General features: G+C 40.4%; 1 protein-coding gene across 17 annotated transcripts in view; it reads left to right on the top strand.

The window, feature by feature from the left end:
* Positions 1-624: 624 nt before the first annotated feature.
* SOCS5 (suppressor of cytokine signaling 5) overlaps positions 625-13,771 on the top strand; it is a 163,896-nt gene continuing 150,749 nt past the window's right edge. For 9 of the 17 annotated variants that reach the window (XR_012422419.1, XR_012422417.1, XR_012422410.1 and 6 more), the window contains exon 1: positions 901-1,149. Coding sequence is in view for 1 of the 17 variants with exons in the window: in XM_074011849.1 (XP_073867950.1) it covers positions 1,123-1,149 (27 nt within the window). In the remaining 16 variants the exon portion in view is untranslated. Of the gene's footprint in view, positions 812-900; positions 1,150-1,321; positions 1,872-13,771 lie in introns of those variants that run through there. The other 8 variants (XR_012422412.1, XR_012422414.1, XM_074011850.1 and 5 more) reach the window with 5 other exon arrangements.

Here is a 13,771-nt window from a genome sequence, read left to right as displayed (position 1 = left end):
TTCGAGATTAGCTTGGTCAACACAGGAAGACACCGTCTACCAAAAAAAGAAGTTAAAAAAAAAAAAAAGCCAGCGGGAACAGCCCTTGCAGGCGTGAACTATGCTTCTCTTCCTCTACCCTTTCAGCCATTTCCAGGGAGGGGGCCCTTCCATATAAAATGCAGACAAAACGAGGGAGACCGACACCCCTCCCTCCGATTTGTGAGTCATTTTTGTGGCAGCTGGGGGCGGGGATGGGAATATTTGAATTGCAGGAGGTGCCCGGTTTCCCGTGGATCTTGGAACTTGTTAACTGGGTGGCTCCATGCTGAAGGGCGCTACGGAGACTCATTCACATTTTCCTAACCGGCACTCACGCCCTCCATTCAGCACTTTCCTCTCCTTCTCCCTAAGACTTGAAACCAGGGACAAAGCTTTCCCCCAACTGCTACTTCAGGTTGACCTTCCACCCACAAGCCCACCGCTGGCCCTTCTCCGACCACGTGACATCCCCCCAACTCCCGAGACTCAACGCCGTCGACCCCTCCCTTCGGGCCGCAGCCCGCTTTACCCCGCCTCTCATGTCCACGTGACCGCCTCTCTCCCACCTGACTGGCTCCTCCTTTTCCCCGGCCGGACACGGCCGCCGTCGCAGCTGCCCGACTCCAAAATGGCAGCCGCGCACAGCGCGCACCCAAGCGGCCGGACCTCCCTGACTCCAGGGCCGCCCCACTCTCGCGCCCTGCCTCCCTCCTTCGGCCTTCACCTACCCGCCTCCGGATTGGCCGCTAGGAATCCCGCCCCTCTAAAGCCCCGCCTGCTATTGGTCACGGTAGGCTGCCCTTCAGAGAGGCGTGCCCCTCCCCGCCCCCCGCCCCCCGCCCCGGGAGGTATTTTCCATTCTGGTGGGGGTTGGGGGGAGGGGGGAGGGGAAACGGGTGAAGAGGGGGAGGCGGCAGGGAAGGGGGTGGGGGCCTGGCGGGGGCATCCGGCGGAGCTGGGGTCCCCGGGCTCCGTCCGGAGGAAGCGAGGCTGCGCTCGCTGGGCAGTCGGAGGGGACAGGACGCACCAGAGGGCAGGCGGACTCGCCCTGTCGGTGACTGCGCCGTCCGGGCCCGTCCTGCCTGATCGCAGGTGCCCTGGATGAGGCCGCCCCGCGCGCCCCGAACGGTGAGTGTCCCTGCGGTCGCGCCCGGCCCGCCGCCTGGACCCCGGCCCCCGCGCCGTTGTCCGCGGCCGCCTCTCGGTGCCCCAGTGCCCGCGCCTGGCTCATTCCGCCCCCGGCTGTCGGCCCCGCACCCCGGCGGAGGCAGCGCCGGCCTCGGGCTGGGATGGGCTGGCCGGGAAAAGGACGGCGAGCCCGGGCCGCGAGCCCGGTGCAGACCATGCCGCGCACAGTGGGAGCTTGCGCTTAGTAGGCTCTCGATGCATTTCTGTGGAATTGTTTTCCTGGTTGGAGGAACGTGGGGTACCTAAGGGGAAGGGAGTCGTCCGGGGCCAGTAGGAGGGCATTCGTGATCAGGGTCGTGGGGGGTCGCGGGGAGGCCACTGGAGACTGAAGCAGTTACGCAGGCTGAAGGGAAGGGAGCACCGACCAAGTCACCTGGGGCTCCAAGAGCCCGATCTGGGGGTCTTCAAGGTCGAGGAGAAAAGATCCTCTGGGGGATGAGGGAGGGAACCGAGGAGTATAGATGTGGGAAATGAATTGAGTGCCCCGGGAGGTTTAACTAACCTACGTGGGTAAGGGATGCGGAGGCGGGAGCTGGAAGACCCCTCTGCAACTACTTGGGCTCCTAAGAGTCTTTGATTTGGGGTTTGGGCATCCGAATAGGAGAAGCGGAGTGACTCTGTGGAGAGGGAATTGCATTTAAAGAAGGATGCTAAAAAACACTGTAAGTACATCTTGGTTTGGTTCTGAACTTTGAAAGGCTTGAGGGTTTGGAGTCACAAGGAAATTTTGACCGTTTCTTGTGGCATTCCAACTAAAGGGTGCCTGGCTGCTGGACTTTGTCAATTATCTTTTATTGAAAAATGTATGTGTATGTTTGATGATATTCTATCAGTTACAAGTTTTTCTGGAAATTCTCATAACTACACCTTGAAATTTTTGTAGCAACCTCTCTATCCATAGTGGTGGCTTACTTCTTCCCTATTTAACATTTAGAATGGATTGTGCTATTATGTACTACTGACTGTTATTCTAGAGGACTAATAAGTAATTCACATTCTTTTCCTTACTTTCGTTTCTCTACAAGATCATGCAAAATTGAACTACGGATTCTATAGAAGTTTTAAAATATTTTAACTTGTGTTGACTGGGAAGGAGGTGGTAAGCTAGCAACTCTATTAAGCAATACTAAAATCAGGTTGAGTTTCCTAACAATTGGTAATCTTAATGTCAGTTGTTGAGTTTAATTTTAATAATTTTTCATTTATATAGCACTCTTGAGAGTGGGTTGGGAACATAGAAAATGCACACCGGGTTTAGGCAGTGGTGGTCCCCAGAATGCACCTCTGTTGCAGTCCGTGGCGGTTCTTCATTTCACTGAGAAGAGATCTTTAATCTTACGAATATTTTCTTAATTTTATATATGTTAGTAATGTTTTACATTTGTAGAGTACGGTTTACAAAATGAAAGCTGATTAGTTCTTGAACATCTTCTGGAAAAATTTGTAGATCATATTTTGGCCCTTTTATCCATCAGAGAAAACATTTCTGCAGAAAGGTGTTAACATTTTCAGTTGGCACCTTCTAAGTTCTTGAATAACTAGTGGATAATTATATATATTTTCTCCCTATTGTCCTTGAATTTTACTATTCGTCCTCAGGGAGAATGTACTGGCATGCAAAACAGTAGCCTAAAATATTGAAACCTAACACCTTTTAACATTATAATAGCTTCTACATTATTCACCTTGATAATCATCTATGGCAAACCAGTGGTCAGGAAAGCTTTCCCCTATCACCTTTGTTTAGTTAGACTGGACTGTTTTCTCCTTTTGTGGAACTAAGGAAAAATAACACTTACTGGCTGTGAAGTTGTAGTAATAACTAAACAGAATAAGAATGGGAGGCTTGGAAAGAAGATGTATGTGTATGAGTCACATTTCTTCTAGAGCTGGAAGGGTAGACCATGGAGATGATGTTTTGCAGATTAGGAAACCAAGGCCCAGAGCAGTTGAAGGGATTAAATTGCTATTTAGTGGTGGGGCCAGGATTGGTGGGCAGGTCTATGGACTCCAGTACAGAGATTTTTCTACTGAACACTTTCACATTGTTTATTTCTAAAGCATTCTCGTGCCAACTATTAATGGTTTTTGGATTATTTGTAATATTGTTCCCTTCTAAGGATGAAGAAGTTTGAGTTGACTACTTTTATCCGTGACATTATGTAAAACTGGATGAGCTTTTATTTAAAAGTTTAAAACAATACGCTGCATTGTTAGTGTTAGTGCTGATAGTTCCCTGTCATTGGAAAGAGACAAACTGTCATTTAGATGAAAATATTCAATGAATGTCTTAGAGTAGTTCAGCATTCTGTAATTTTTATGCTAAAAATTAATTGCTTAAAAGATTTTCAAAATTCAAAAGGCTTTTATATTTTGAAAGTAAATTGTATGAAAATTATTATTTTCAATTAGTGTGGGGTTTTGTTAAAATGAGTTTAGTACCTTTAAAAAGAGAGTAGAATTACATGGTCATTATGAATACATCATTCCTATCATAGTTGTAATAGAGAAAGACAGGGTTTGTATCCCAGCCCCTTCACATATCTCAGGCAAGTGATTTAACCACTGTGTACCTGAGTTTACTCATTTGTAAGGGAGGGTGTTAAAAGTACCTACCTCACAGCATAGTGGTGAGGTTTAACCGTGCCTACCTACTACAGAGAAAGGGTACAGCAAATATTAGACATTATTCTCTGTGGTTCGTTAAGTGTAATTAGGTAGTTGTGTGCCCATTTATTTCCTTGCTGTACGCGCACTTACAAGTTACAAAAATTCCTGGAAAAATGCACGATCAAATCATAGTCTTCGGTAGGGGGGTGCTTGGTGCAAATGATGCTCTGATGTTTGGTATTGCTCTCCTTCTCTGCTTACCTTGGACCTTTAATTAGGTCTGCATATCAGATTAGAGTGAATGTGTTTCTGAATGTCGTTGGGAGATCCTTGTTGCAGTTTCATTATTCTAGAACAAAAATATTAATAATTGAATTGCAGGTATTCTAGTGAAAATACAGTACTAGAGTACTAGAGACCTGCTGGGTATGCTTAGGTGAGGAAGTCAGGAATTATAAGTCAGGAATTATTAATTATTGATCGCAGCTCTTCTCTGCCAGTGGAACCATGGGAAAATCATTGAACCCTGTTTTCTATTAAGCGAATATTTTGATGACTTCATTCATTAAGCTGAGATTTTAGTGATAAAATTTGTGTGACTCCAATTTTATAACATACGGTTCTTTTTAATTTGCTGTAACCCAGGTCCAACTAGTGTCATGACCATGTGTTTTAGCAAATGTTTTTGACGGTGATAGTTTGAGTCATAAGTTATCTCAGAATCTTTGTTAATGGTGTATCACCTAAAGAATGGTGAATTTCTCTTGGTGTTCAATGGTTCTGCCTTCTCAGGTTTTTCTGTTGCTTTTGTAACAGCCCTTCTTCCATCTGTAGTCCTTTTAACTTTGATTCTCATGCATCTTTGTGGTCTTTCCTTACAGCGTCTTTGCCTTCTGTCACAATATGTAACTTCTTATCTGTTTTGCAAGAGCTCTTTTTTAATGACTATGTTTTAACATTAATTTTCATTATTTTTTAAATGTATCTCACATAATGTCTTTTAATTGCTCTTATTTTTAGAGTTTCATTGAAGTGAGTCTATTTCACAGGTGAAGGATTAAAATTAGAAACAAGCTATAGCTCAAAAGCATTGTTACTGTACTAGTAATAGTCTTGCTACTGTTTTAGATCTCAGGCAGGCATGCTGTTGGTGGTACTTCAGTTGATAAATACCTGGGCCAACTCTTTAGTCCAAAGCGATGCTAGCAGGGCTAAGAAAGTCACATGTAGCCATCACAAGTTTCCACAGTTACTTATTTTTTTTCACTGATACAGAATTTTAGTGTGTGAAGGGTGACCAATTTCTAATAATCTTTTGGTTAACGCTTATAATAAGGATTATGAAGTTACCACAATTTATTGGACATTTATTGCATTCATGACATACTTTTAGGAATTTCATAGGTACTTTCTTCAAGTCTATTACATAATCTAATCATGTGAATAAATTAGTTAAATGTGGTTTTAGAAGGCATGTCATGTTAAAATATAACCAACCATTGCTCATTTTTTCATTAGGTTGGAGTTTTCTTTATACATTTAAAGATAATTATGCCATTGTGAATGGGCTGTTATTCATATTTAAAATTCATGGGTATGTGAACTGAGTAGGTGTAGACTGTACAAATTACTTTCTTAGCTTCAGTGCAGTTGTTAGAGAGTGAAAGAGGGAAAATATGAATTATTTGCCTTGTCCATCTTAACAAATTCTTCATCTGAGTTAGCCAGCTATCCTACTTTCAAGGGGAGGGGAGGGGGAGGGCTTTTGAATCTGGTTAGAGCAGAAGTAATCTTGAAAGGGTAATTAGGCTGGATTGTTGACTCATGTTAATATTGGATAAATTTGCATCTTAGTGACCTGAGAATTAGTTTTCTGCCTTTATATGTACGTGAAAAATTGTAGGGAATGATTTCAGAGAGACCATACTGTATTATGAAATATAATATAGCAAGAATATATTTTCACAGGTTCATATGCTGCTTAACACCAAAATTAAATTTAACTTACTTTGATGAACTTTCATACAGTAATCTTTTTATCAAAGCTGATAAGAGGAAGCAGTAATGAAGATAATTTTTTTAAAATTGTATTTGAAATGGGCTTGTGTGCTCTGGGATTGTCTTTAAATTGACTTCCTTATTTTATTTGAAGATGACTATAAACAGGAACAATGTCCAGTCTTCCTATTCTGAGCAGTATCCTTGAGTTAGAAGTATTTCAAGCAATTTAAAAGGATGGAAGCTTATTTAAATAATAGATATAGGGAAAATGGAATGATGAGAACTAGAATGGTGGAATGGAAATGATATGGGAACTGCAGGTTAGACCTGTGTATATGGTAGGTAGTTGGAGGAAGGGGAGTTAGGATCTAAGAATTGGAGGTTGGATAGAGAAAAGTGTTGAGGTGAACTGGATTTTGTAGGAATTTAACCGTAGTGTAAATCCTGAATCCCACAGGTTGGCACGCCTTTGTATCAGGATGTAATATTATTATGTACTGTATACAGTTTGCTTTTCGGCTGTGGTTCCTGGCTCAACACAGCTCCTGTAAGCCTCGTTATTTCCTAAGCACTAGAGCAATAAGAATATCTTTTGTTAAAGCAGTTGGCCTCTTATCCTTGGTTCCTGAAGCAGCTCTGAAACCGCTTCTGAGCAATAAAGGTGAAAGATAGTCTTTTGTTATTTACAACAAGCCCTTTCAAACACTCCTGAGCATATGTTAATGAGGCTATTTTTGGAAAGTCCCTAGGTAAACACTGGTTGGAGGTGTTGATCCTCCAGGGAAATCAGCCTTGGGCTCTGAGGGTTGGCACTTTCCACTCCACCTCCCAACCACTGGGGAGAAGAGAGGGCCAGACCTGTGGGGGCTTCCAGGAAGATGGACAAGAACCCATCCATGTGCTGGGAGGATGGCCCACTCCAACCCCATGGGGACAGAAGCTCCTGCACTCCAGACCTTGCCGTATTTATCACTACTTCTGGCTGTTTATTTGTATCCTTAAAATACCCTTTGTAATAACCAGCAAAAGTGTTGTAAAACACTATTACTTACTTTACAGTGTTTCCCTGAGTTCTGTGAACTGCTTTAGCAAATTAATCAAACTCAAGGAGAGGGTTGTAGGAAACCCAGTTTATAGCCGGTTGGTCAGAAAAGCACAGGTAAAATAATGGAGCTTGAGATTGGCATCAGAAGTGGAGCTCAGTCTTTTGGGACTGAGTCCTCAACCTGTGCAATCTCACGCTCTCTCTAGGTGTAGCTGGTGTCAGAATGGGTTTGAATTAGAGGACACCCAGTTGGTAGTCACTTTAGAATTGATTGCTTGCTTTTTGGTAGAGAGAAATCCCTACATATATGTTTTGAGGTCACAAAAGTCTTCTGTGTTGATTGTTGAAGGACAGTGTGAAGAAACTGAGTTTGTTTTTTCCTGCAGATTACCAGATAGGAAAGCATCTGAAATGTACTTAAAGCTAAAGGATAAACCCACTGAATGTTAAATATAATCTTTTAAGGAGAAGCTCAAGCACTTTCTTACAGTTAAAATATGCGTATGGCCAAAGGGGAGCTCATTTATCTAATTATTTAGTTTTTGACATTGGCTATTTACATGAGAACAGCAGTCCAACCCCATTATCCTTCAGGTGATCAGTACTAGGATGAGTTTTATTTCACATTTTTATAAATGATTTAAAAGACGGACTGGCAGTGACAGTTGCCAGATTTGCAGCTGACTCCATGTGCGTTCCAGGTAGTTAAAAGCCAAGCCAGCAAGGAGAAGCTACAGGGATATTCTCTGATGAGTTTTCATGTGGCACAGAACAAGATAATGCACTTAGGGGAAGATATTCCAAATTATATTTATAGGACCTGAATTGTGACCCAGGAAGGGGATCCAGAAGTTATCTAGATGACTTCCTTGAAGGTATTTATTGTGGTTGTTGCTGGGCCAGAAAGTCCAAGGATATGTTAAACATGTTGGGCATGGTTCTGAAAATAAAAATGATGTTATATAAAAATAATAAAGGGGTTATCGTATTTTGACTGTTTATTATGTTCCAGGCTAAGTGATTTATTATGACCGTTCTTTCATTTAATTCTCTTAGTTCAGAAAGGTGGGTGGCATTATCCCATTTTATAGAAGAGCAGGTTTGACACGGGAAGGTTAAGTGACTTTCACAAGTCAGCGCATGTGTGGTAGAGTTGGGACTAATGTGCTAGTCTTTTGGTTGTTAATCCTAGACATTTCCCAGGATATTAGGAGGCAGCACTTAAAACTTGTAATAATTTAATTTAGGGTTTGTGAAGTGCTCTTTTACTGTTTGCTACGGTTGGCTTTGGATGTCATTTTACCACAAGGATGGTATCTAAATACTTTGAGAGGATTTAGAGACATTCCTTAAATTCTTGATTTTTAAGGAAAGCTAGGAATGTCTTGGTGTACAGTTTTAGTCACCTCTGGTGACCCCTGACATTTCTCCCTTTGACTTTATAAAATACTGAATGGTTATATTAATAAAAGGAACATTAATTAACAAGGAAAATATTGTTTAATAGAAAAGTCACCAGAATAGGAGTCCAGAGACCTGGATTGTTCTAGTGGTATAAAGTAGTGATGTGAAAAACATTAGGATGGCATGGAAATAAGCATAACATTCTTTTTGCACTGGAGGTAGAGGAAAGCTTGAACTGTGTCTTGAGAGATCAGCCAGTCTGAAGAGGGGTTGTGGAGTTGCAGGCAGAGGGAATAGCAGTATATTAGATGAGTCACTGAACTTGTTTGAACTGCAGTTTCCTCAAAACTGAGATAAAATATAAGAAAGTACCAAGGGCAGCCTTTGATTTTGGAATCTCAAAAAGTAAGATTGTAAGGATCAAGTGAGTAAGTGTATGTAAAAATGCTTTACAGATTTTAAATGCTGTACAAATGAGGATAGAGGAATACTGATGTTCCTTTTGCAGAGTGGACAAAGAGGATGCAGTGAAAATTTAGGTGGCAGGACTAGCACAGAAGGCAGAGGAGAAGTGGGGAAGGGAGGTGTTAAAGATGAGAGGGAAAGGACAAATGTGGAGAAAGTTGAATTATAGTTCTATTTGTGCCTGTCAGTCAAAAGGTAGGTATTACATCTATAACGGAAGAATTTCAACAACAATTTACTGTAAAGTGGAAGCTCAGGAGATAGTTGAAACTTTTTAATCACTTTTCATTTAGTCTATATTGGCCATGTTAATAAGGCTATGAAAATAAGCTAATTGAGAATTAGTGTGTTGTCTGATTGTTTCTTCACTCATTACTTCTGTATAGGTTTAGCTAATGATTGTAAATAGTATAAGAGCGCTCATAAAAATGAAATAAGCTGGACTGAAGTACTATTCATTGTAGATTATTGGACATGAAAGGACATAGAGTATTTAAGGAGGAAGATGCTATTTGATTTTTCTAAATTAGTGCAAAAGAAAATTAGGAAATCAGACTAGGACCGAGGCAGGAGGGGAACAAATTGTGAAGGGTTTTGTATGTAGCCATACTAGGAGTGTGGATTTTTATTTAGTTTTATAGATGGGAAGTGACACGAACAGTTTCGTGTTTTAGAAAATTGATCATAGCAGTAATAAAGAGAATATTCTGGAGGAGAAAAGATTGGACACATTACCAGATAATTACTGAGCAAATACAAATGCTCCTCAACTTACAGTGGGGTTAGTCCTGATAAACCCATCCTAAGTTGAAAATATCACTAGGTCAGAAATGCATTTAATATGCCTAACCTACCAAACACCATAGCTTAGCCTATCCTACCTTAAACGTGCTCAGAGCACTTACATTAGTCTACAGTTGGGCAAAATAATCTAACACAAAGCCTATTTTATAATAAAGTGTTGAATATCTTATATAATTTAATGAATACTGTACTGAAAATGGAAAACAGAATGGTTGTGAGTTGAACCAAATTGTAAGTGAGGGACTGTCTGTAATACACATGGGCAAGGTGAGTGAATGAAGCAATTCTCTTTGGCTTGTGGTAGATGGATGACAGTCAAGGACGACATTTAAGGCTCTGCTGTAGTTCAGGATGGTCTGAATTAAGGAATTTGTAGTGGGGTTGGAAACAAGAACACTGCTGATTTCAGAGATATTTAAAAGTTTGAGTCCTCCAGATTTTGTTAATGTTAGAAGGTGATAGAAGTTGTTTATGAGTATAAGGTTCCTGCCTTGGCAATAGAATAATATATGCAAGTTTGGGAGAGAGAGAATACTGAGTTTAATTTCAGGTAAGTGATAATGCTTTTTAGGTAAGTAGTGATACTAATTCCAATGTCAGTTGGAAATACGGGTCTGGATCAGGAGCGTGGTCAGGTTTATAGATACGATTTTGAAGGCATATACTTTGTAGTTGAAAATAGATGAGTAATGCCCAGAATATCTAAATGATAATGTGTTCAGAACAAAAACTAACTGCCATTACTGGTACTTAGTTCAAGAGTGTAGACATTTCATAATATTTACCTGTTACCCATTGCCACCCCAAACTCTGCTACCTAGCCTTACAAAAAATACAGAAAAATATTTGCTGCCAGAAAGCCAGAAATATTTGTGTGTCCTTGAAACACTGTGCCAATTGGGATCTTGCTTCCTGCCTTCAGTATCCTGGCTAGCCATCCAGAACAATACAGGATTCTTAGACAAATGCACAAATGCACTTCCTTATCCCTCAACTAGAATTTCTTTTTGGAATCCCTGTTTGCTTCTTTGGGCTGTGAAGTGGTCTGAACAGATACTGAATCCTGAAGTCTTTTTTTTTTTTTTGAGACGGAGTCTTGCTCTGTCGCCAGGCAGGAATGCAGTGGCACCATCTCAGCTCACTGCAACCTCCACCTCCCGGGTTCAAGCGATTCTCCTGCCTCAGCCTCCCAAGTAGTGGGGACTACAGGCATGCACCACCACGCCCAGCTAATTTTTGTATTTTTAATAAAGACGGGGTTTCACCATGTTGGCCAGATGGTCTCAATCTCTTGACCTTCCGATCCGCCCACCTTGGCCTCCCAAAGTGCGGGCATTACAGGCTTTCACTTTTTTGTGTGTCTATTTCAGAGCATCCCCAAGCAACTAGCACCTTGCCTCTTTCCCTCTTTGCCTGTTTACCTCTCCAGCCCCTTAGAGCAACTTAAAGAGGGAAAAATAAAAACAGCTTGAGAGAAGAGGCTGTAATCTTTTCAGTTCTCCCCCAAAGGTTCTACTTTCTAAGCAAGAGATGGGGTTAATTTGTCATTAAGATGAGATGTCCAATTTCAGTAAAATAAGTCTGTTAGGAGGAAGATCTTCAAGTGCTGAAGGGAATTTGGCAAGAATCTGACTTAGGTGGTGTTTAGCACTTAGTGGAAAAGATGAGTTTTGGATTCTGTTTTAAAGGAGGTAGAAAGACAAGGCTGTGCAGAGAAAAGTAGGAATAACACTATTAAGAGATGGGGAAAACAGTATCAAGAAAGTAATAGAACATTAAGGGTGGGGCAGCAGGGGGAAGCGAAGGACCTGGTGAACAAGAGTTCTTATCTAAAATGCACATTTTGAGTTAGGATTAATGAGAAATTCGGGTGGTTAGATGGTTGAAGACTAAAATTTGGAATTGCAACTCCCTAAAGCACTAAGTAGAAAATTGAACGAGAACAGAGGATACTGTAACATAATTTAAATAGCAATTTAGGGGTAGTGACCACTGTTACAGTTTATGATGTTTGTAGCACTGATTACTTAATTTACATACTATTTTTAAATCCCTTGTATATTTTTGTTTTCTCCTTACATTCTATAACAGCAGTTCTTAAACTTTCCTGGACATGAGAATTACCTGGGGCTCTTTTTTAAAATACAGATTTCTAGTCTCCCACCCCCATGCTTGAATTCTGATTCATTAAAAGTTAAGGCAAGGGTTCAAGTGATTCTGATATATATGGTCCTCAAACCAAAGTGTAGGAGATACTGTTCTAGAGGGTGGGCAAAGAGTAAGAAGATAGAATTTCAGTTTTTGATTGTTGTTTTCCTTTAATTGTGTATTTTTTTTTAATTGTTTTAGATAGAGTCTTGCTCTGTTGCCCAGGCTGGAGTGCAGTGGTGCAATATTGGCTCACTGCAACCTCCACCTCCTGAGTTCAAGCAATTCTTCTGCCTCAGCCTCCTGAGTAGCTGGGATTACAGGTGTGTGCCACCACTCCCAGCTAATTTTTATATTTTTAGTAGAGATGGGGTTTCCCCGTGTTGCTCAGACTGGTCTTGACCTGCTGACCTTGTGATCCACCCGCCTCAGCCTCCCAAAGTGCTGTGATTACAGGTGTGAGCCACCGTACCTGGCCTCCTTTAATTTTTTTAAAAAGTGGAAGTATAATTTACATATAGTGAAATACACAGATATTAAGTGTATGTACAGTTCCATACACTAAGTATCTTTAATAACCTTAAGTTAAACATCTACTTGTGAAAAAAAAAAAAACTCTAAGCAAACTAAATATAGAAGAGAACTTCTTCAGTCTGATAAAGGGCATCTATTAAAAACCTATAGCTAACATCATGTTCAGTGGTGAAAGACTGAGTTCTTTCTACACTAAAAAAGAAAATTTAAGGATGTAAATAGGGATATATACCAGGTTCAGGATACACCTAAGTTCAACATTAGTTTGGACAATTAATACCTCTTTGTAATTTATGATTTCTGTCACCCAGAAAGAGCCCCTGTGCTCCTTTCCCATTGAGTCCTTCCTGTTTCTCCTTTTCCGTGACTGCAGTCACTGTTCTGATTTATTTCACTGAAGATTAACTTTGTTCTAGAATTCTATATAAATGGAGTCATACAGTATGTACTCTTTTGAGTCTGGCTTCTTTTTATCAGCATGTTTTTGAGGTTCATCCATGTTACATGTAATAATTGTTCCTTTTAGTTGTAGAGTAGTATTCCATTGTATGAATATTATTATTGTGGAAAAAATTGTTTCTAGTTTTCAACTGTTGTGAATAAAGCTACCATGAACATTCTTGTGTAAGTCTTTTTGTGACACATTTTCTTTTCTCTTGGGTCAATACATGAAGTGGAACTGCTGGGTTTTAAAGTAGGTCTGTGTTTAGCATTATGAGAAACTTGCAGAACAATTCAATTTCTGAGATAGTTTTACCATTTTACATTCCCACTAGCAATCCGTGACAGTTCTGTTTCTTATTATCATCAATATTTGATTTAGTCATCTTACTGGGTTATCTCATTGTGGTTTGAATTTGCATTTTCCCTGTGACTCCTGATGTCATGCAGTTTGTCATGTGCTTATAGGCTATTTTGCTTATCATCCTTAGTGATATGTCTGTTCAAGACACTAGCCAGTTACCAATTTTATGTCATTTTACTGTTAAGTGTTAGGATTTGTATACTAATTGGATACAACTTCTTTGTCACGTAAATGTATTACAGATTTTTCTCCTAGTTTGTGGCTTGACTGTTGATCGTCTTGGTGGCATCTTTCGATTAACAAAAGTTTTATATTTAGTCATCTGTTTTATCAATATTTCCTCTTATGTTAGTGTTTTCTGGGTCCTGTCTAAGAATCTTTGCCACCCCCACAGTTGTGAAGATATTATCCTGTGTTTTCTTCCAGATGCTTTATGGTAGTAATTTTTGTGTATTGAGGCTGAGTTATCGATTAAGATTAGATTTTTGCCTCCATATGGATAGCTAATTGTTCCAACACAGTATACTTTCCTTTCCCCATTAATTGCTTTGGCACCTTGTTAAAGCTCAGTTAATGGAGTAAGTGTGGATCTGTCTCTAAACTCTATTCTGTTCATCTATTTGTCTTTCTGCCATTATCACACTGTCCTGATTTACCGTAGCATTAAGTCTTGAAATAAGGTAATAGAACTTCTCCAGTTTAGTTCTTTTTCAAGATTGTTTAGACTTTTTCTTTTTTTTAGGTGG

Source organism: Macaca fascicularis, chromosome 13, assembly GCF_037993035.2.
Source record: "Macaca fascicularis isolate 582-1 chromosome 13, T2T-MFA8v1.1".
Taxonomy (NCBI): domain Eukaryota; kingdom Metazoa; phylum Chordata; class Mammalia; order Primates; family Cercopithecidae; genus Macaca; species Macaca fascicularis.
This window is presented reverse-complemented; position numbering and strand designations above follow the sequence as displayed.